This window comes from Physeter macrocephalus, chromosome 11 (genome assembly GCF_002837175.3).
Source record: "Physeter macrocephalus isolate SW-GA chromosome 11, ASM283717v5, whole genome shotgun sequence".
NCBI classification, from domain to species: Eukaryota; Metazoa; Chordata; class Mammalia; order Artiodactyla; family Physeteridae; genus Physeter; species Physeter macrocephalus.
Genome location: NC_041224.1, coordinates 97,095,562 through 97,120,199, shown reverse-complemented (window position 1 = coordinate 97,120,199; position 24,638 = coordinate 97,095,562). Strand labels below are relative to the sequence as shown.

At 42.2% G+C, this 24,638-nt stretch overlaps 1 protein-coding gene across 1 annotated transcript in view; it reads left to right on the top strand.

Moving 5' to 3' along the window:
• The first annotated feature begins 5,761 nt into the window (after nt 1-5,761).
• RTF1 (RTF1 homolog, Paf1/RNA polymerase II complex component) overlaps nt 5,762-24,638 on the top strand; it is a 49,972-nt gene continuing 31,095 nt past the window's right edge. Inside the window, exons 1-2 of the mRNA XM_007111710.4 lie at nt 5,762-5,959; nt 19,483-19,593. Coding sequence (XP_007111772.1) covers nt 5,762-5,959; nt 19,483-19,593 — 309 coding nt within the window. The remainder of the gene's footprint in view (nt 5,960-19,482; nt 19,594-24,638) is intronic.

Here is a 24,638-nt window from a genome sequence, read left to right as displayed (position 1 = left end):
TGGTTAGTAATCTGCCTGCCAATGCAGGGGACACGGGTTTGAGCCCTGGTCCGGGAGGATCCCACATGCCGTGGAGCAACTAAGCCCATGAGCCACAACTGCTGAGCCCACATGCTGCAACTACTGAGGGCTGTGTGCCTAGAGCCCGTGCTCTGAAACACGAGAAGCCACTGCAATGGAAAGCCCGTGCACTGCAATGAAGAGTAGCCCCCACTTGCTGCAACTAGAGAAAGCCCGCACACAGTAACAAAGACCCAACGCAGCCAAAAATAAATATATATTTTAAAAAATAACAAATAACAAATGCTGGAGAGGGGGGCGGAGAAAAGGGAACCCTCCTACACTGTTGGTGAGAATGTAAGTTGGTGCAACCACTATGAAGGACAGTCCAGAAGTTCCTCAACAAACTAAAAATATTGCCATATGATCCAGCAATCCCAATCCTGAGCATATATCCGGACAAAACTCTAATTTGAAAAGATACATGCACCCCTATGTTCACAGCAGCACTATTCACAATAGCTAAGACATGGAAACAACCTAAATGTCCATTGACAGATGAATGGATAAAGAAGATGTGGTATATGAATACGACGAAATATTACTCAGCCATAAAAAAGAATGAAATAATGCCATTTGCAGCAACATGGACCTAGAGATTATCATATTAAGTGAAGTAAGTCTGAAAGAGAAAGACAAATACCATATGGTATCACTTATACGTGGAATCTAAAATATGATACAATTGAACTTATTTACGAAACAGAAATAGACTCACAGACATAGAAAACAAACTTATGGTTACCAAAGAGGAAAGGGGGTGGGGGAGGGATAAATTAGGAGCTTGGGAGTAGCAGACACAAACTACTATATATCAAATAGATAAACAAGGTCCTACTGTATAGCACAGGGAACTATATTCAATATCCTTAATAAACTATAATGGAAAAGAATATATATATATCTAAAACTCAATCAATTTGCTATATACCAGAAACTAACACAACATTATAAATTAACTATATTTCAAAAAATATATATGGGAAGCATAATAATTATAAGGATAGTGAAATTGGGTTCTGTTACTGAAAGCCAGGTGTGAAAGCCAGAGGGCCTCCTTAACAGCATATGAAGAGGTCTTCAACACCTGCAGTGGGACGGCAGGGAAAGCTGAGGTCCCAGATAATCATCAGAATAGTTTAAGCTCCAATAAGGTTAAACTCTCAAGCAATGCAGGTCAGCTAAGGGCCCTAGTTAGGAAATAATGAGATCATGACACATGGAAAGGGGATATCTGATTGATGCTCCTGAAGATCTTGAATTTCCAGATTCTCCTGAACCCTCTGAATCTAAAGAAATGGCCCACCATCCCACTCTTCCCTCTTTCTTGTAGACAGTACAGAAGCCTGTACCCTGTAAGACTGCATGTACCCTCCTCGAAATCTGCCTGTATCTCCCTCCTGGATACTCGGCCAATAACCGGGGTTAAAGCACCATATTACCTAGTAGAGGACATATTGGGACTGATAAAGGAGGAAAGGGACTATACCCAAAGGAGCTGCAAGAACTAGCCAAGCATGTAAGGGCAGGAACTGGGAGAGAAGCAAGGGACTGGATTCTGAGGGTGTTTGATCACGGGACCAGGTTGTAAAATTGGATTAGGGAGAGTTTATTGATTTGGGAGCACGCTCCTAAGAAACAGAATTTATCACTCTGCCAAGGACCCCAGGAAATGGTACAAATTTGTTACTAGAATGGCTCTTAGAAGCATAGAAAACTTTACAGCCCACATGAGGTAAAAAATGCCAGAGTTGCTAAGACAGATGGTGTAGGAGGAGATTTACAAAACTCAGAGAAGTCAGCATGAGGTGGATGAAATATACAAGGTCAGAAATCCCACAGACTGATTATTTCCTGTGGGAAGACCAAAGAGGATACTGCATTCACCAAGGCTATAAGGAATATGACGGCAAGAGGTGCACCAGCATCACTAAAAGTTCAATGGTGGTTTTCCTATTTGGGCCAGGACTGAGAATATGAGAGGCTGTTAGAAAACTGGGCTAACTAACAGCAAGGGGGCAATAGGGTCTTGAAACAAGAGGCCAGGTGGCAACACTTAACTGCCAGAAGCCAGGTAGATGCAATTATTATAATGAGTGGAAGGGTCAGAATGACAGCCACAGAAGCCTGAGCCTCAGAGAATTATGGAGATGTTTAACAGAATATAACATCCCCAAGGGCAAAACAGATAGGCAGACAACAAGGGTACTCCTCAATTTTCAATCAGAAGAAATTAAGGTTGGGTGATCAGGGGGCTGAGGGCAGTTGACCCAATGGAAAGTGATCATCCTTTGCCCACTTTCAGATCTGGGTCAATTTTCAGACCCTGAATTCATTAAGAGATGGTCAGGTCACCAAAAGGAGGACCCTGCAACACCATGGCAAATACACACAGTAATGATTTCCGAGTCCTTCTCTCAAAGTTCACATACATACATGTATTACTATTTTGAAATATATTTTTAGATAGAGTTGTAAGGAACAGAATACAAGTTCATTTAAAATGGTTAATGAATACATAGTAATTTTTTTGGCATATAAACAACAGAAATTTATTTCTCATAGTTTTGGAGGCTGGAAGTCTAAGATCAGGTTGCCAGCATGTTTGGGTTCTGGTGAAGACCCTCTTTGGGTGCAGGCTGCTATCTTTTTGCAGTGTCCTCACATGGCAGAAGTGGTGAGAAAGCTCTCTGGGGTCTCTTTGATAGGGCACTAATCTCATTAATGAGGGTTCCACCCTTATAACCTAATCACTTCCCAAAGGCCCCACCTCTTAACACCATCACATTGGGGATTAGGAATGCATAGTAATTTTTGTCATTTTGCATTTTATCAAAAACAACAGATGTTGGGCTTCCCTGGTGGAGCAGTGGTTGAGAGTCTGCCTACTAATGCAGGGGACACGGGTTCGGGCCCTAGTCTGGGAAGATCCCACATGCCTCGGAGCGACTAGGCCCGTGAGCCACAACTACTGAGCCTGTGCGTCTGGAGCGTGTGCTCCGCAACAAGAGAGGCCGCGATAGTGAGAGGCCCGCGCACCGCGGTGAAGAGTGGCCCCCGCTTGCCACAACTAGAGAAAGCCCTCGCACAGAAACGAAGACCCAACACAGCCATAAATAAATAAATAAATAAATAAATTTTAAAAAAAAGATGTTAAAAATATCTCTTTTGTCCTTTGGGGTGGTCTGCATGAAAAGGGATCCTCACAGAACTTTAAATGTGCATGCCTTTTGCAATGTGTATGTGTGAATAAATGTAATCATGTAATCTCTTGAGAGCAGGGATCTTGTCTTGGTGACTTTTTCATCTTATTCAGCATCTAGCTCAGTGCCTGAGCTCAGGCATATAGTAGGTGCTTGATAAATACATGTTGAACAAATATATACACATGCAAACAATTTTGTTTGTTTTGATAAAGAGTGGATGGATATCTTGGGATGGGAGGATTTTACATAGTTTTTTTTATTCCTTTATGTTCTGCCCTTAAATTTATTTATAATAAGTAGGAATCGTTTTTATAATTTAAAAATTATTCTATTCCCCCAAAAAACATTTTAAAATTATGATGAAAAATTCATATTCAGTGTAATAAGTTCACACAACACCGTGTACAAATTAAAAAATAAAAATCTCCCATCTCCAATACTCTTCCTCCAGCCCCTTCCCACTCTACTGTAATCTGCCTCTCCAATTATAACAATGATACCTGACATTTACTGAGTGCTTACTCTTTACCAGGAAGTATTCTAAGCACTTTTTTTTACCTGTGTTAACTAATTTATACCTTATTATAACCCAAAGAGGCAGATATTATCATTATCCTCATTTTACAAGGGGAAACTTTCACAGGTTGGGTTCATTGGGAAGCCAACTCAAGAGGAAATTTAGAGTACAGAATGTTAATTCATTCATTTCAGTTTAGTCTCAGTATGGACTAACTCCAGTCCATGATGCATTAGAAGACCCCTTGCAGAAAGTTCAAAATCAATAGATTTCACTCAAATAAAGAACCTATATTTCTTCATTGCAGTCAGGGGTCACTGACTATATTATGACTTTCTTGTATTCACACATTTAGAGAGGGTCCTCAGAGAAGGGCACCAGCCTTTGGGGTAGCTAGAAGCAAGGGAGATGACCTGGTCATTTTGGGTCATCTTGGCCATGGGCTCAGTTCCAAGGGTATGCTGGGGGAGAGAAGTCTAGGGGACTTCTCACAGGAAAAAATCTTTTGGAGTAAAGAGATAGTTGAGCCTTATTTGGGTTGTCTTCTCTACCTTGATCCTGAACCCTTTTCAAGCTAACTAGCAGCAAACTTGACATGTAGGTATGTGTTTAGTTCCAGGGATTTCTCTGTGTATGTTATATCTTCTTTTATTATTATTTTAAAGCATGCACATTTGTGATACAAATTTGCTGGAGAAAATAAAATACAGACAGTAAAGGGGAAAGGAAAAGGGAAACCAGACAGCAAGAACTCATCAGCCTGCCTCTGCCCAATAACAGCTCAGGGAGGACTGAAGTGTAGCTCTCAAGTTCACTACCAGAAGAATTAATGGACTCCAAAAACTTTTGAGAACAGTTTCAAATTATTATTGCTGACGCTCCCTACCTTATATTCCAAATCCCACAAAGAAATCACTTCTGAATTTGTTTTTATCAGCTGACCTCAATAGGCATAAAACTGAACTGATTTCCTGCACCCTCCAGTCTCCCCAACCTCCTCTCCACTTGTGTTCCTTATCTCCATGAAGGACCCACCAGCTTCCTAAGCCAGAACCTGAGCATCATTTGTATTTGGAACGTCACCTTTTCCCTCTCCCAACTAATCTTCAAGTCCTGGTAATGCTACCTTCCAAATTATCCAGAACCCATCCACTTCTCTCCAATTCCACTGCTTCTTCCTTACTTGGCACCATCATCTTTTGCCAAAATGCAATCAATAGCCTCTGTGGCTTCCCTGCCTTAGTCTCCCTCCTTTTTAATCCATTCGCCACACTGCAGCCAGAGTAATTTTTTAAAAACACGAATCTGATAATGCCGTTCTTCAGTTTAGAATCTTTCAATACCAAAGTTCAAACTTCCTAAGAGTTTATTAGGTCTGAATGATTTAGCCGCTGGGTCCCTCCGCAGCTTCATCCCCACACACCATACCCTCTGTTCGGCCATAATGAACTTTCAGTTCCCTGAGCCCAACTTTTTCTATTATCGCTAGGTCTCTGACCAAGAGGTTCTTTACTTGGAACACCCTTCCCGCTACTCTTTTTTTGGGTAAATCAGATGCATCCTCCACGTCCCAGCTCAGTTGTCACTCGCACAGCCCAGGTAGGAAGGCTTCATCCCACGAAAGGCGCCCTCAGCGTGGTCCAGACGATTTGTGTCTCCCAGGCGGACGGCCCTGACGGTGCCCTCGACACTCCATCAGTGTCAAACAGTTGAAAAGTCTCCTTAGAGCGGACCCAGATGCTTGCCGCTCCAGTCCACGACAGGTAGGCAGCACGTGAAGCTTCAGCCCCGCAGCAGAGACACACCCAAGTCTTCCAGCGGGCAGCGCTGGTTACGGAACGGCGGTTCAGAGCCCGGAACCCAACCCGGTGCCCCCGCCTCCCACGCTGCGTCGGGGGCGGGGTGGGGCGGGGCTCTTGGCGCCGGCGAACGGCGTGCGACGAGCAGGGGGCGGGGCCAGGGGCGGAGCGGAGCGCGCATGCGCGTTCGCCTTTGTGTGGGTCGAGCAGCGGCGGCGGCGGCGGCAGTGGCGGTCCCACTGGCAGGCGGGCAAGAGGGGAGTCCGGGCGGCGTCCGGCGTGGGAGCCGGGGGACCACGATGGTAAAGAAGCGGAAAGGCCGCGTTGTGATCGACTCAGACACGGAAGACAGTGGCAGCGACGAGAACCTGGATCAGGTGAGGGCAGGCCGCGGAGGCGCGGGCCAGCGGAGCGGGAGAGCTGAGTCCCGGCCACGGTAGTCGGGAGCCGGTCGGGCCCCGGGCCTCCTGGCCGGAGCGCCCGGCCTGCCTCGTGTCCTGAACGCCCGCTGCCGCCCCTTTCTGCTCTCCCCACAGTGCCCGCGGCCCTTGGAGTCTGGCCGGGGCCTGGAGACAGAGCCCCGAGGACTTGGCGCCTTGGGCGGGGAGGCGGGGCAGGGGCCAGGCTGGTGGGCCTCGGTCTCGGGGGACTGGAGGGGTCCTTGGTATGCCAGGGCCAGATCGGGGCGGCAGGCTGCAGGCCAGGCGATCCGGGCACTGAGAGATAGGAAGTATCGCCCGCCAACCCGGGAGACTGGGAGGTTTTGGAGGAGGTGCAAGGGTGATCGTGGGGCGGTGGGGGGGAGGGAGGCCGAGAAGGTGCAAGCTCTGGAAGATGAAGTTTTTCAGACAAGGGTGTGAACAGAGAGGAGGGGAACCTCTGCGTGCTTGGCGAGGAATACGTAGCTGTGGGCACGAATCTGTTTGGCAGCTAGAGTCGTCTGTGTTTGAGAAGGGTCTCTGTTGAGATGTCAGACCCAAGACAGCTCATGGGAGGAAGAAAGAGGGCATAAGTGGAGAAATATCTAGGGCGTCATGGAGAGACTGTGGCGGGGCCTCTTGGCCCTTTTCATGCAGCATCCCAGAATTCTTTCTACTTGAAAGATGTACAGGAGACATTGAAACTAACTTTTGGTCTCACTGTCTTGGGGTTGCTTGAACTGTTATATACTCTAGAAAATACTGTAGGGAGGAAGCTGTCCTTTGTAGCAGTGCTCCAGTGATACCAGAAGATACAAACAGGGTTTTTCCTCACATTTTGTGAACAAATGATATAAAGAAAGGATATGCAAGAGATAATAGTTCTATAAGTTGAGAAGAGAGAGTACTGAACTTAGAATCTGAAATTTTTGAGTTCTAGGCTGGGCTATGCTGTTTTCTAGCTATGTATCTTGGGTCATAACAGTAAAGTCTAGTTAAAACATCAGCCTTGTGTATCTGATTGAGTTATCATACAGGATTAAGTATTTGTAAGAATTAATGTTGGGGGCTTCCCTGGTGGCGCAGTGGTTAAGAATCCGCTTGCCAATGCAGGGGACAGGGGTTCAATCCCTGGTCCGGGAAGATCCCAAATGCCACCGAGAAACTAAGCCCGTGAGCCACAACTACTGAGCCTGCGCTCTAGAGCCCGCGAGCCACAACTACTGAAGCCCGCGCGCCTAGAGCCCGTGCTCCACAACAAGAGATGCCACTGCAATGAGAAGCCTGCGCACCATAATGAATAGTAGCCGCCGCTCGCCGCAACTAGAGAAAGCCCGCGCACAGCAATGAAGACCCAACGCAGGGCTTCCCTGGTGGCGCAGTGGTTAAGAATCCGCCTGCCAATGCAGGGGACATGGGTTCGAGCCCTGGTTCGGGAAGATCTCACATGCTGCGGAGCAACTAAGCCTGTGCGCCACAACTACTGAGCCTGCGCTCCAGAGCCCACGAGCCACAACTCCTGAAGCCCGTGCTCAGCAACAAGAGAAGCCACCGCAGTGTGAAGCCCGCGCACCGCAACGAAGAGGAGCCCCTGCTCGCCGCAACTAGAGAAAAGCCCGCGCGCAGCAACGAAGACCCAACACAGCCAAAAATAAATAAATAAAAGAAAGAAAGAAAAAAAAAAAAAAGACCCAACGCAGCCAAAAATCAATAAATAAAATAAATAAATTAATTTTTTTAAAAAAGAATTAATGTTGGTACAAACACCTAGAAACTAAAGCATTTCTATAAATGACTTCTTGGGAATCCTTTGTATTAGGTCAGAGGTCTCAGAAATTAAATATTAGGGCATGAAAGAGGAGGACTTTAAGAAAGAGGGACTGAAGATATGTTGAAGAAAAGAGGGCTGTTTTGAAAACGGTGGTATGGAGGTGGGAGGTGGGGAGTAGTGGGGCCTGTGGAGAAGTATCAAAGGGATAGACACCTTATTATGGGATAGGAAGTAAAAGATACATTGAAAATGTTCTCACCCGAAAGACTCCTGAAATTTATAAAAATATTTTTAAAAATTGTTTTTAAAATTAATTTATTATTTATTTATTTTTGGCTGCGTTGGGTCTTCGTTGCTGCGCGCGGGCTTTTCTCTAGTTGAGGCGAGAGGGAGCTACTCTTTGTTGCTGTGCGTGGGTTTCTCATCACGGTGGCTTCTCTTTGTTGGGGAGCCCGGGCTCTAGGCACGTGGGCTTCAGTAGTTGTGGCTTGCGGGCTCTAGAGCACAGGCTCAGTAGTTGTGGCGCATGGGCTGAGTTGCTCCACAACATGTGGGATCTTCCCAGATCAGGGTTCAAACCCGTGTCCCCTGCATTGGCAGGCAGATTCTTAACCACTGCACCACCAGGGAAGTCCTAAAAAATATATCCTTGACTGTAAAATTTTGTTGATAATTTTAGACTGGCACTTAGGAGGATTAGAACTTTTTTTAAAAAACTATTTTCTAATCTAGAAATATAGATATTTCTGATGTTAACATTAGCTACCATTTACATAGGGCCTGGGATGAACCAGTCACCTCAATTAAGTGCTTTATTTATATTGTCAGGTTTTCAAATTATGGTGAAGTTGGTACCATTTTCCCCATTTTATTTTATTTATTTATTTTTTAAATTTATTTTTGGCCACGTTGGGTCTGTTGCTGCGTGCGGGCTTTCTCTAGTTGCGGCGAGCAGGGGCTACTCTTCGTTGTGGTGCACGGACTTCTCATTGCGGTGGCTTCTCTTGTTGCGGAGCGCAGGCTCTAGGCGCGCGGGCTTCAGTAGTTGCGGCACGTGGGCTCAGTAGTTGTGGCTTGCGGGCTGTAGAGCGCAGGCTCAGTAGTTGTGGCACATGGGCTTAGTTGCTCCGCAGCATGTGGGATCTTCCCGGGCCAGGGATTGAACCTGTGTCCCCTGCATCCACAGGCGGATTCTTAACCACTGCGCCACCAGGGAAGCCCCTTCCCCATTTTAGATATGAGGAAAATGGAGGTTGAAGATGTAACTTATCTAAATTCACACAACTTGTTAGTGGCATTTCAAACCAATTCTGTACAACTACAAGGCCTATACTCTTTACACTATACTAACTTAATCTGTTTTTAATATTGTAAAATGAAAATGATGTTTAATAGCCATTTTCTGTGTTGCTAGAATTCATGTTTGTAAAGTATATTGAATAGTTTAGAGAAAATTGGTATATCAGTTTAAAAAATTATTTGGGGGACTTCCTTGGTGAAGCACTCTTAACTCACCTGTTCCGATGATGCATAAACTAAGCTGTAAATTATTCTGTCTTTGGTGATTTTCCACAGAAGTCTGACATGAAATGTGTTGAGAGCTTCCTTTTGTAGTAGAGAGATTTTTCTGATCCACAGAAAGCTTTTCCAAAGTGGGAACTGGAGGGATTGCAACTTTAAACCCAACTTTATCTATTTGTAAAAAGAAACTAGCATAAAATTTGTAAGTAATACCTAAGGCATTTTAACAGCAATTTCAACTTCCTCATTTTCAACTACTCATTGACGTTCTTTTATCAGATGGGAACCAGATCAAAATTCCCTTTTCCTGCGCATCCTAACAGGCACTAGTGCCTTCTCTATATGTTCAGCACTGTGTGAGGCTCAGAGGAATCAAAAAGATCTATGCTCTCTAGAAGTTCTCCCAGAGATCTTTAGCAGAAGTTCAAAGTCAGCCTAGTTTTGGGGTCTTTAGGACTCCTCGGAACAAAATTAATGCATTCTGGGCCTTTCCTCACCAAGATGCCTTGGACTGCTCCATCTAGTTCCGGGTCTTCGTTGGGGGGTATAACATTGTATTTGCTGTCTAGTGGAAAAGAACAAACCATGACAAATCTCTGAGTGTCAAGTGTGAGAGTGGAGCACAGTTAATAAGGGGATCCTTTGTCTCTGAGTTTTCCAGGTGGGAATCTAAGCCATTATGTCAGAAATATTACCTCCAAATTAGTCCTTAGCCTTCTACATTGGCCCTCTCCCGTTGCGGAGCACAGGCTCCGGACGCGCAGACTCAGCGGCCATGGCTCACGGGCCCAGCCGCTCCGCGGCATGTGGGATCTTCCCGGACCGGGCACGAACCCATGTCCCCTGCATCAGCAGGCGGACTCTCAACCACTGCGCCACCAGGGAAGCCTGGGTTGCTTGTTTAAGATGTACTTTGCAGGGGCTCCCATCCCAGACCTTCTGAATCAGACTCTCTGGGGACTCTCTCCTCTGCGTTTTTACCAGGTACAGCCCAGGTACTTATTTGTGTTAAACACTGAGACCACTGTCTGTATGCAAGTTAATCTTTTAGTAAGACACTGTAAGTAGTTTGGGAGAGAAATAGCTTCCTGTCTCAGCCATAGTGTGTGCACATATAACCAAAAGAACTTAACAGAGATGTTCAAAGTGGCAAAGCTGCTGGTTTTTCTAAATCCCTGAAGCTGTTTGAATTGTTGGGATGATGTTTTTTTGAGGCCTGTTTCTTTTTTCACTTCCTTCTCCTTGGTGGGAAGAGGTATGTAGTAACTGAATTGGAGTCCTTTAAAATTTGTTTTAACTTTCAAAGGTTTTAAAAACTCAGACCTTTGAGAATTTGAAGGATTTATTTTAACATATGACCTGATAGTGACCTTATTTTTTTAAGTTGGCCACACCCTTTCTTCAACATTTCAGAATTGCAAATCATGGAGATACTTGCTTTTGGTGCTTCTTGGAAAAAAATAACAGAATTTGAGCCAAACCTAGGCTTTTTTACCCTACCACGTACCTCCATGGAGATAACATGTGCACTCTTTATGGAATAATATCTATGCAGTGGGTCCTATAACATGAAAGGCATCCAAGATAATAAAGGAATCAGAGTTGTCTATTCAGATCAATACAACTCAGTATTTATAAAAACTCTACTCTGCCGTTTTCAAGGAAAAAAAAGCTACATGCATACTGGGATGCTTTATTTCATAATTTCCATCCTTATTTAAAATGGGGATTGTGTTGTCCTGTCCTCTTTTTCTCTGCTCATTCTACTTGAAGTAACCATAAATTAAAATTTTTTTGAAACAGTAGGCCCCTAAGTATTTTCTAGGAGTTATTTTTAGACGTGTTAAAAATAACATTGTTATAAAGTAACCTTCCATAAACCTTCCCCATAAAAGGTGGGAAATTTAAAAGTTGTGCTTCTCACCTAAGTGTCCATCAACAGATGAATGGATAAAGAAGATGTGGCGCATATATGCAATGGAATATTACTTAGCCATAAGAAGAAACGAAATTGAGTTATTTGTAGTGAGATGGATGGACCTAGAGTCTGTCATACAGAGTGAAGTAAGTTAGAAAGAGAAAAACAAATACCGTATGCTAACACATATATATGGAATCTAAAAAAAAAAAAAAAAAGTTTCTGAAGAACCTAGGGGCAGGACAGTAATAAAGACGCAGACGTGGAGAATGGACTTGAGGACACGGGGAGGTGGAAGGGTAAGTTGGGACAAAGTGAGAGAGTGGCATGAACATACATACATTACCAAATGTAAAAGAGATAGCTAGTGGGAAGCAGCCGCATAGCACAGGGAGTTCAGCTCGGTGCTTTGTGACCACCTAGAGGGGTGGGATACAGATGGTGGGAGGGAGACCCAAGAGGGAGGAGATATGGAGATACGTGTATATGTATAGCTGATTCACTTTGTTATAAAGCAGAAACTAACACACCATTATAAAGCAATTATACTCCAATAAAGATGTTAAAAAAATAAATAAATAAATAAATAAAAGTTGTGCTTCTCATTGATAAAGTCTTTTTACATTAGAGCAGAGTTTGAAGTCTAGGATGAACTTGTGAGAAGTGTTGGGGTTAACTTGTGAAGTTGTAAATTTGTGTCATAATGTTGCATCTAGCCTGATGTAACTCTTCTGCCAATTTCACTTGATTTTCTTTTAGAAGTAGTGCAGGGAAAATTGAGTCCCATGGGAGGTTTAACAGAGCGGCTTTCAGGAAAAATTCGAAACCTATCTTTCAACACTGATTCTCTTGGTGTACTTATTTGCTCCCTAGACCGTAAGTTCCCCAAGGGCAAAGATTGTTTTTTTGTTTTTTTTTAATCTTTCAACAAATGTGTTAGACGGTATGAGGCAATAGGGCTATTGGGTGAACAAAATCGAAGCGGTTTCTACCTTCAAGGAGCTTAGGGAATGGGGGCAAAGGGAGGGACAGGGGCAGGCATTGCTCAGAGAGTCATTTCCTTACACTTGCATTACAGGCTATGAAGGAAGAGCAAGGATGCTGTGAGAGTTTGACCAGGGACTCTATGCTCACCTGATGGGAGTGACATTTAAACTGAGATCTGGAATATGGGTTAGGGATAAGGAGATAGGAGACTGAAGAGTACAGGGACATGTGAGTGTTCATGGTTGAGGGAGCAAAATGTACAAAAAGCATTGAGGCAGGAAGAACCTAGCACCCTCATGAAACTGAAAGAAGCAAAGTGGCTGGGACATCACTAGTTGGAGGGAGAGTGGTACAAATGAAGCTGCAGAAGTAGTCTGTTTGGACCCTTTGAGGATGGAAAAGCCAGTTTAGTGAATCACAACGACTGTTAAAAATAAAAACGAAATTGAATCAAATAGAAAAAAAAATCATATGTCATACCTAGTAAAGATAAGTATTGTTTCATAAAACTTGTGTTTCACATATATGCATGTATGTATATACTGGGTCATAAGGTATAATTTATCTTTCTGTGGGCTGGGGTTAAAAAGACGTTTTAAGCCACTGGCAGGTCCAGGTTGGCAATAGTAAGGACTGTGGACTTTATTCTGAGGGTAATGAGAAACCACTGAAGGATTTTAAGCTGAAAGAGGTGTTCTAACTTGTCTTTTGAAAAGTTTTCCCAGGCTTCTATGTGGAGAGTAATCTGGAGAAGGGACACTAGTTAGATGGCAGATAGAGTCCAGGTGAGAGATGGTGGAGAAGCTCCAAGAGGGCAAGGCTGTTTGTTCAATGTAGTTTTGTTTGTTTGTTTGTTTGTTTTTGCGGTACGCGGGCCTCTTACTGCTGTGGCCTCTCCTGTTGCAAAGCACAGGCTCCGGACGCGCAGGCCCAGCGGCCATGGCTCACGGGCCTAGCCGCTCCGCGGCATGTGGGATCCTCCTGGACCGGGGCACGAACCCGTGTTCCCTGCATCAGCAGGCGGACTCTCAACCACTGCGCCACCAGGGAAGCCCTGTTCAATGTAGTATCCCTGCATCTAGAACAGTGCCTGGCCTGCAGCATATACCTTGTCAGTATTTGTTGAATGAATGCCTGACTTGGACTGGTGTAGTTATAGAGATGACAGAAAGTGGATTAATTGGACATAATATTCATGCTATAAAACTGAGAGAATTTGATGACTGATTGGATGTTGGAGGTGAGGAAGAGGAGATTCTGGCATGAGATGGGGAACCCTGGAGGAAGATCAAGTTTAAAGGTGAAGAGCATGTGTTCAGTCTTGTGTGTATAGAGATTAAAGTTGTCTATGAGATACTCAAGTGGAGACATTTAAGTACGTAGTTGAAAATAATGCCTGCCTGACACAGAGTAGACAATTAATAAATCTTTGTTGAATAAGCAAATGCTGTTTGGCATATCCACGGTAGGAAGTTAGATTCTAACTTTTCTGATTATAGTAGTATTACTTAGAGGTAAAGGGACACTGTCAGATTGGGAGTTCTTGCTTTAGCCCCTCTGCTCTAATACTGATACCTCATCTATAAGGCATGGAAATGTGCATTAGTTAGAAAGTGTATTAGAAGAGGGAACCAAGTAGAAACAAGTAACAGTAGTAGAATTAAAAAAAAAAAATTAATGTACCTTTTATTTTGAATGAGTTGAAAACTGGTTTTATTTTATCAATTCTATGACATTGTGGGCATTTATATAACTCAGTATTTTTTCTATAATTATAATCACTTTGCTAGAAATTGGAAAGGGGAAGTTGCCACATTTCATGCCAGTCATGTGAAATGTAAAGGAATGTTGCACTGTCACTTTGGAATTACTACTTCAGAAGGGTTTTCGTGTGTATGTTCATTGTTTTGGTTTGTTTTCTTTTTTTTTTTTTTAATGATAAAAATAGTACATGTTTGTTGAAACAGTTCCAACAAAACAAAAATACCTCCCTGTTCCACAAATGTATATGCATGCAATGGCTCTGTTCCTTACTCCTGAAAGATAACCAGTGTCCACTGTTGGAATGATGTTCTTCAATCAATAATTTTGATATGAAAGAAATAATAGAAAATAATGTCTCAGATTTAAACCTCTATGAATTACTACTCTTTTCTTAGCTTCTCTCAAATCCTCCCACTTATCTCTGTCCCTGTGGCTTCTTACCTTGTCCAGGTCACCATCCACTCTGATGACCCTGCTGTGGACTCCTCTCTGCACTTCCTCCCTGGCCCTGTAGTCTGTTCCTCTGTCAGTCAGAGTGCTATTTTAAAAACCCTCAGGGGATGGTTACTTCCCTGCTTAAAACCATTTGATGGCTCCCCACTGCCTTCAAATAAAATTCATTTTCCTGATCCTGCTGTATAAACCTGGGAATGATGTGGTTTCTTCTTACCTTTAACCTGCCTCATTCCATCACCTCCCCCCACCCCCTGTCCCCTTGCCTATGAAGCTCTAGTCACCCTGGTTCCCTTTTAGTTCTTTGGTTAAGCCAAGCTATTGCCAATTTCAGGGCCTTATCTATTCTTTTTTTAATATATAAATTTATTTATTTATTTATTTTTGGCTGTGTTGGGTCTTTGTTGCTGCATGAGGGCTTTCTCTAGTTGCGGCGATCGAGGGCTACTCTTCCTTGCGGTGCGTGAGCTTCTGATTGTGGTGGCTTCTCTTGTGGAGCATGGGCTCTAGGCGCCTGGGCTTCAGTAGCAGCATGTGGGATCAGTAGTTGTGGCTCACAGGTTTAGTTGCTCCGCGGCATGTGGGATCTTCCCGGACCAGGGATCGAACCCATGTCTCCTGCATTGGCAGGCGGACTCTTAACCACTAGGGAAGTCCAGGGCCTTATCTATTCTATCTGAAGACTTCTATCCAGAAGACTGCACCCCTGTGTCTTCCCCCTGTTTCTAATCTCAGCCTAAATACCATTGCCTCAGAGAAACCTTCCCCCAATCACCCTATTGCAGATAGGTTCCCCACTCACTTGATTCACTTCCTTCTTAGCATTTATCACTAGATATACTTGTTTATTTACCTGTTTATTGTCTGTCTCCCTTACTTGATTTTATTTATTTATTTTTAAATTTTTATTGGAGTATAATTGATTTACAATGTGTTAGTTTCAGGTTAGTACAGCAAAGTGAATCAGTTATACATACACCCCCTCACTTGATTTTAAATTCCTTGAGGTCAAGGACTATGTATCTCTTCTTCCTGACTTTCTACACACAGCTTGGTATATAGTAGGTGCTGGTAGCAGGGGAACTATCTGTCCCACTTGCCAGGAACTGAGTTTCCCAGAATTCAGGACTTTCAGTGCTAAAACCAGGACGGTCCTAAGCAAACCAAGATGTTTGGTCACCCTAGATGGTAGTAATCACTTGCATTAGTTGTATTTGTGGAATGAATATGTGAAAAAGAGCTCAGCATGCTAATTAGCTATAAAAGACCTCTGAGGTTTATCCATTTGGGCTTTTATTCTCCTTTTCTGGGGTGCGGAATCTGTATCCCACTTTTGTGTGATCATGGGAGGTTTGATTAAAGAGATGGGATTTAATTTCCTTTAAGTAAGTAATTTCCTTTAAATAAGTTGCTTTATTACAGAATGATCCCAACATGGCATTGCAAAAATACACTGTTTGTGAATGATGGGGTGGGGGAATTAAATCCTGAGGTTTATGAGTCTTCACATATTGATGGATTAGAATTCTAATTTTAACCAGAATAATACTATTTTAATAAATATTACCTTAGTGCAATTAAACTTGCAATTTGGCTGTCTAGTTTATTGTTAAATATGGTTTTCAAGCAATGTTAATGAAACTGCTCTAGAAGCCAGATGTGGCATCCTACACAGTCATACCTATAGTGTGCTGGGCATTGGCATTACTCTCAGCAGATCTTAATTCAGCTTAAGTTTGATAACCCATGTGGGCACCCCACACAGCCATTCCATCCTAGAGGAATGCTGAGATAAGTAGGGGAGGTTTTCACTAGATGTGATGAAATACAGGGAGGATGGTGAGAGAGAACCACTGGGCACACGGAAATGTCATCTCAACCAGTGTGGCACAGTGAAGCGGGCTAGCAGGAGAGAGCTGCAGAAGGACCTACCCCCTGTGCATGAATCAGTTTTAGATTGGCTTTTTTGAGTATTGGTGTTGGATAAATCAACCCCTACAGGTAACAAATCTGATGATCTCTTCATGTGTGGAGTGTTGGCAAGACCTTTCTGTTGCACATTAGTGTGTCCAGCTGTATTTATGAGCCCTCAGAATACAAAGGACTTGGGCTTCCCTGGTGGCACGGTGGTTAAGAATCCGCCTGCCAATGCAGGGGACACGGGTTCAAGCCCTGGTCCAGGAAGGTCCCACATGCCACGGAGCAACTAAGCCGTTGTGCCACAGCTACTGAGCCTGTGCTCTAGAGCCCGCGAGCCGCAACTACTGAAGCCCGCGTGCCAAGAGCCCGTGCTGCGCAACAAGAGAAGCCACTGCAATGAGAAGCCCGTGCACCACAAGGAAGAGCAGCCCCCGCTCGCGGCAGCTAGAGAAAGCCCACGCGCAACAACGAAGACCCAACTTAGCCAAAAATAATAAATAAATAAATTTATTTTTTAAAAAAAGAATATAAAGGACTTAACTGTGAAGAGTAGCCTTGCCATGAGTTCCTCCAGTAACTTCCTATACAATTCTCAGCTTGTGGAAAGGGTATCTTTCACGCTTTTTAAGAAGAAGGTCTTTGCTCTCTCTATACTATTGTTAATATGGTATTTAATGTAGTAGAAGAAGAAGGACTGTGCCTATCAGACGCAGTTGTTTGCTGATGGAGAGACATTTGTTAGGTTTTTAGTATAGAGTGGAATCTCTTTAACAGGAAGGCAATACTAACACATTAACACTTTAGTTACAGTAATCTTTAATGGATATCTACTACTTGTAATATATCTACTCCTTGTTTCAGGAAAGGATTTGATTGCTAGCATATCCAAATCCCTGTTATAATGAGTTAGTATTAAAACAGAATTCTAGTGCATTTGTGAACCTCAGAGGGTCAGGAAGTACACTACTTACCAGAAGTCTGTCTAATTTTTATAAATTTGCATGAAGGTAATGTGGGAAAAAGATAATAGTAAAGGCTATACACAAATTACCATAAAACCCAGCAGTACCACTCCTAGGTATTTATCCAAGTGAAATAAAAACTAATGTTTACACAAAAACCTGTACATGAACAAATAATTGCCCCAAGATGGAAACCACCCAAATGTTTTTCAACTGGCAGATGGATAAAGTGTGGTGTATACACACAATGGAATACTACTTTACAATAAAAAGAAACAAACTGCTGATACCTGTCCAATCTCAAATGCATTATGCTAAATAAGGAATCCAAATTCAAAAGGCTACACACTATATGATTCCATTTATGTGATATTTTACAATAGGCACATCTGTAGGGACAGAAAACAGGTATGTGATTGCCAGGGGATGGAGGGAGAGATATGAAGAGCACTTACTTCCTGAAAAGGCTTCAGATCATAAACACTCTACTTTTTCATACCAAAATGGTAACTCCTATTGACCAGTGCAAATTACAGCAAAATTTGGGGGGATGATGGAACTGTCCTATATCTTGATTGTGTGAGTGGTTCAACTGTATGTATTTGTCAAACTCGTAGAACCATCCATAAGAAAGGATGAAAGGTACTGTATGTAAATTACACCCTCAAGTTTTTAGAAGACTGTAAACACACAAACATTGCTGTAATTTGCATTTGGTCAATAGGAGTTACCATTTTGGTAACCGAAGTCTTTTCAGGAAGTTAGTATGCTAGCTCTGTCTAAAGAAATGAGAAGAGTAACATTTCGTTACTGCTTATGAAGAAGAGATGGTGTCAGCTGTTAATCTGAGAAGGTCATTTTCTCATTCTGGCCAAGGAGGGTATACTCCTAAAATAGAAAGAGACTGGAGGAAGAAAACATATTTTATAGCAGTCTGTTTTTAAAAAATTTGCACCAACATCATCAAGGAATAATACTACTGGTATTTATTAGTTATATATTTCTTTTGGCCCAAGGGGAAAATGTAAACCATGATTGAAATAGGAGCTAGGATTTTATCTGCCCTAGTTTGAATCCTGGTTCTCTCATGTACTAGCTGTATTACCTTGGGTGAGTTACTTAACCTCTCCTGCTCCTTAGTTTCTTTATCTTTAAATGGGGAAGATAACGATACTTACCTTAAGGCAGTTGTGAAGATTAAATGTGAGATGCTTAGAAAAGTACCTGGCATCTAGTAAGTACAATATAATTTTGGGCTGGTATTGATATTAGCAGAAAGCAAGAACCAGAGTAAGTATCCTTTTGTTGTGTTTTTGAGTGACTGGACTGAGTTGGGGAGAAGTAACAGGAGAGGGAAACCATGTGAGAGAGCAAATCCTGGTTGTAGCCATGTCTTACTAAATGGCGAATCTCTTCTCCTTTAAGCTCCCTTAAATCACCAGGACAAGGCAGAGGTGGTGAATGGGAATATTGGGGTTGTCAAATTAGGATTCCCGTGTAGAGGCCAGCATACTTACTGCTTGACCCTGGGTTCAGCACCAGAAATATACTATTTTTTTTTTCCTGGTTTAGGCATCCAAAATAAAAAATGACCTCAGAAATTTGTAGTTTGTCAGCTTATTCAGAACAGTCCCCCAAATGTCAATTTTACCATGAATTATATATAATAAGAGGGTGCTCAGAGTATTAGCTATACCAATAAGAACAGGGAGCAAATTACCTTTGTAGACATGGTTCTTATCGTATCAGTTGCTGAGAATCAGTACTTCTGTAACTTATAGAGGAAATTCGGGGGTAGCCTCCAGTTTAGTTTTCTAGTCACTTTTCCATTTCAGACATACATTTCCCATTAAGAGTGAGGGAACAGATTTTTTTTGGCCGTGCCGTGCAGCTTGTGGGATCCTCGTTCCCTGACCGGGGATCGAACCCGGGCCCCCTACAGTGAAAGATCAGAGTCCTAACCACTTAACAGCCAGGGAATTCCCGAGACAGACTTTGAAAGCATTTCTTTAGCACTTAGGAGTGCTGGCAGCCGGTCTGTTCATGTGACCAAAGTTCCCATGATGATGTCCTTCAATTGAAACCACAAAGAAGTAGAAGAGATCTAGAGAAGGTGGGCATTTTATTATTTTTGGATATATTTTCTCTGTGAACAAAACTCACATGGCTACTTTTGCCCTCTCAGGAGCTCTTGTCCCTGGCAAAGCGGAAACGAAGTGACTCTGAAGAGAAGGAGCCGCCTGTTAGTCAGCCTGCAGCCTCCTCAGACTCGGAGACGTCTAACAGTGATGATGAGGTGGGTGTGGAGGGCTAGGCCTCTGGGACTAATGAGTGTTTGAGTGTCCTGAGTTGGTGACTCCTGGCAGCCTCTTTTCCTTAAACTGAGACCTTCCTGCCTAAGATCTATGAGAACTTCTTGGGGAAAGAAAATTGTGTATGGAAAGCTCTCGCATTGTGATGTTCTTTGTATTGCTAGTTACCTAGTGGGTACCTCTGCAGTGCATTCGTGGCCATTTTTAGTCTTTTATTTTCAGCCCTTTTGCAGTGGGAGCACAACTGGTTAGTCACCATCTCTTTTATTTTTTGTCACCTTTTTAATCCCACTTTTATGTTAGCAAAGAAAGTCTATCAGTAATGCCTGATAAAGTATTAGTGGGAAATACTTTAGCAAGATAAGAAGCTTTCTTTGGTTAGACGGAATCAACATCTCTCAGAGCAGTGGCATTAGCTTTAATGAGAAATGTCCAGCTGTTCATTGTTTAAGCCAAGATGAGCTTCCCAAACTGCTACCCACCACCAAACAAGGCCCTGAAAAATCCAGAACTTTAATGGAAGAGAGAGATTAGGGGAAAGGTCTTTGAAGCACTCCTACATGTTCCTCATTTGATTGAAAATATTTTTTTTCCCTTAGTAATTTCCTGGGGGGAGGCCGGATATCATCTTTCTGTTTAATCTCTTACCCTGCAGTTAAGGAAAATATTTTTAACAGTGTACTAACAGTATTTTATTTTAAAGTTCCTCTAAAGTAAAAAATGTTTTTTTATTATAATGGAATTTAGTTAACAGCTAGAACAGTATTTACCAGTGCCCTGCATATGCAAATTAGGAACGATTGCATTCTGATTGACTGTACTGATATTCTCTTAATCTTAAATAATTAAACAGGCCTAAAATTGCTTTGATAGCAAGAGGTAGTGAATGTGCGAGTTTTATTCTTTTGTTTCGTTTCTTTTTCATGGAGGTACTATAATTCCTCTAAAATTGATAAAGTAACCCAATCTGCTTAGAAAAACAGTGGATTTTATGAAATAATTTGCTTTGTTTTGTTTTTCTATTTTAAAAAAATGCAAAGATAATACAGGAAAATCTTGAAATGATTCCTTTTCCCACTATTCCTACATCAGCTCCTTTCGTTTTCCATGTTTCAGAAGTCAGCTGCTGTGGGATATTAAGTTTGAATCTGTGTTGTGTTTGGAATACCCTGTAACATGTTTATTGTCTTTGCACTTCCTTGAGATACAATCAATAACTATCCTTTGAAGCATTTTGTTTTCCATATTCCTGTCATTAAATCACTCCTAAGTATGCAGTTGCTGTAGGGATTCCCTTCATCCTTTTGAGCTGCTTCTACTAGAAGGTCAAAGTATGTATCAACTCCACAGCATTTAGAGAAGCCCAAAGCTTGTGCTAGGGTAGATCCAGCGGCCATAAAAATGTTTACAGCTTAGGATTCCCTTTGTCATTCGCAGCTACTTAATCAAGTCTGAGAGTCTTCACCTTAGAATGCTACCAGCTACTTAAGTACTTATTGGAGAAAAAGCTGACGGGCAAGCTGTACCCTGTCTAGTGGGGATTGAAAGTTTGCGTAACTTTCCTCTTGCTGCTGCCTCCAAGTCCCAGCCCCCTGACCCACTGGCTTCTGGCAGCTCTACTCTAGTCCCTCCTCACCCTACACTGGGAATAGCAGTCTCTGTATCATGGCCATTCTGAAAAGAGCCTGTTTTTTGGTCTGCATTATCACTTTCTGGCCCAGGCTACTAGCTTAAGCACAGAGCACCCCAAAGTTAGGGTAAATACTTCATTATTTTGGACAATTAAGAAAATCTTTTTTTAAAAACTCCTACCAGCCACTAGAGAAATCAGTGGTGTTGTAAACTCAGATTTATGGCTGCCATAGAGATATTTTAGAGTGGGTAGGGGACTTCTGAGAGATCCTTAGAATACAGTGTTTGAGACAGAGGCTCTTGTTTTTTTTCTCTCTCATAATGAATATTCATACATCTTTGTAGGTGAAACCCATATACTGAAATAATTTGCTATGTTTTCTAGTTTCTGCTATGGTTTTAATATCCTTATTACCTACGAACTAGCCTTTTAGAAATTTGGTTGTTAAAATGTCAGTTCTCAGTCAGATGGAGCCTGCTTGTACTAGAAGCTACTCTGGAGTTTTTTCAAATACACCTCCCAGCCCTTTTCCCCTCCCACGTGACTCTTGTTTATTGTCATTAATGATGATGAATACAGGTAGAAGTATGTTGTTCTTCTCAGATTTGCTAGGACAGAAAACTAGTCAGGAACAACTGATTTAGGAGGTTAATGGGTAGTTTGTTTTAAGGAGAGACATGCACTGACTTTAGAGCAAGAAGATATCTAGCTAATTGTTGGGGGTGGGGAGGGGGACACAGAAGTTATGAAAGTTTCCTATCCAGAAAAAAGTGGGTGCATTGGTTATTAAGTATAAGGCTCAATTAGGGGGAATTCCTTGGTGGTGCAGTGGTTAGGACTCTGCGCTTTCATTGCCAAGGGCCCGAGTTCAATCCTTGGTCAGGGAACTAACATCCACAAGCTGTGCGGCGTGGCAAAAAAAAAAAAAAAGTTCAAATAAGGAGAGAATAGTAGATATCTTGTGTATTATTTTTGATGAGTGAATTATTCTCAGTCATATCTTAGGCACATGAGAAGTAGAACTCTTTCTGTAAGGTTTACATTGACCAAGCCTGGGAAATTGGAAAGCACAGCCTCAGTGGTAGGTTATAATGCTGTGGTGTGGCATTTTGGTGCTGTCACTTCCTGTCCCTGGAAGCATTTGGTAAGAGAAGCACCACCAAGGGTGCAGACAGGAGTGGCCGGGAAGAAAAATAACAGGGTTAGGAGGAGGAGAGCTAGCAGTGCTCATTCATGAGATTTAAAGTTTAAAAAAAAATGGCCAAAACAAAAAAGTCCATTTGTTAGGAGGAACAGAGTCCTCAAACGGGTACTTCAGAGTCCTTTTTAGAAACATGGTGAATCTCGTGGAAACAGATAGCTGCACCTAGATAAGAAATAAGAATAAAGCCTAGATTTTCCCTTGTTACCAGTAAAAATCATGTTATCAGTAGATACCAAGAAAACCCTTTATTTGTTGTTCAAAATTGAATATAACTACATTAGACAAAGTAAGGAAACAGCTGAATTATGTTCTATTGCCCTGTGCCTGAGCGAGAATGATTATTTTAAAAAGCTTCATGTACAGTCCTGTTTTCAACATTTTTGAGAAATAAAAACATTTGGCCCAGCCGTGTAGTTCAGCACTTGTCACCTGTTTTTTCTTCCCCAGAACTTCCTGGTTACATTTTATGCTCCAGCTTACTACCTCTTCAGAGACTCTGGCCTCTTCTTGCTTTTCCCCCATTCCATTTATTTCTACTTTCTTTCTTTCTGAAGTTTCTTCTCTTTCTCTCTTATCCCATTTAATCTTTTGAGTGCTCCCACTTTGATCTAGTTGCACTCCTATTCCCACTATGTTATTGCTTGTTAGCTCCAATATTTTTATTAATAGAACAGTTTGAAAAAGATACAACTTTTACTTAAAATTCATTTAGTAATAATTTTTCCAGGAAGTCAGCCTAGATACCCAAGAGCATTTTGTTGTTGCTTTACCATGCAGATAATACATAATCAGCACATACTGATAAAGGCCTTCACTGCTAAGCTAATATTTTCCTGTGTGTATATTCATTTAGTAAGGTTTTCATACACACAATACCTCTGGAGAAAGATGTTCCATATAGATGAATTATCCCAATACTAAAACTAAACTCTTGAAAGTTTAAAATATAAAACCACTATATTTGAAAAAATTTGATAGAGCTTATTATATATAGTTTTTTAAACTGATTTAGTCATGATTATGAATGACAGTTCTTATACTGTGAAATAATGACTTCCAAAATACCAAGCTCTGTGGTGCTGGTTTTTATCTTTCCTTTCTCCCCCAGTACCGAAGGTAAGCAGTGGCCATTGTTCTCATCTCCTAGTAATCTGCTCTACTTCCACCTTCCTGTGTCTCTGATCTGCTCTGGGGTCAGGAAACCAGGGGGCCCCATAGAGTTTTAGGTTGGAATACTCTGCTTTAGTACTTGAATTTAACAATAGCTATTTGAATTTCTCATTAGCGTTTTTTTAAAAATAAATTTATGTATGTATATATGTATTTATTTATTTACGGCTGTGTTGGGTCTTTGTTGCTGCATGCAAGCTTTATCTAGTTGTGGAGAACGCGAGCTACTCTTCGTTGCGGTGCGTGGCTTCTCATTGCAGTGGCGTCTCTTGTTGAGGAGCACAGGCTCTAGGCGCCTGGGCTTCAGTAGTTGTGGCTCGCGGGCACAGTAGTTGTGGCTTGCAGGCTCTAGAGCGCAGGCTCAGTAGTTGTGGCGCACAAGCTTAGTTGCTCTGCGGAATGTGGGATCTTCCTGGACCTGGGCTCGAACCCGTGTCCCCTGCACTGGCAGGCAGATTCTTAACCACTGCTCCACCAGGGAAGTCCCCCCCCTTTTTTTTTTAGCATGCTTCTGGGTTCTTGGCTATGTAGATTACCATATAGTAGCACCTCATTTATCTAGATACCTAAAATCTCATCACAAGAAAAATAAAGTGATTTTCATGGACCACTTGCTTAAACTGTATACAACAAATTCTGACACTTCCTACCAAAAAGTGCAGTGGAGTACTGATTATATTTTACATTTTTTTGGTATCATTTGTTTCACTTTTGTTTTTATCTCCATAACCAGACTGTAAGTTTTTGTGATTGAGTGTAGGGATTCTCTGTGTTTTTCAGTTAAATATAACTGATTGCTTGATTATAAGATACAGTAGTGTCCTTTGTACTTTGATTAATTACAAATAATTAATTTCTTCTAAGGGAAAAGAAAACTTAGCTATTCCTCATTGTTCTTTTTTGTTTGTTTGTTTGTTTTTGTTTGTTTGTTTTGTTTTTGTTTTTTTGTGGTATGCGGGCCTTCCTCTGTTGTGGCCTCTCCCGTTGCGGAGCACAGGCTCCGGACGCGCAGGCTCAGCGGC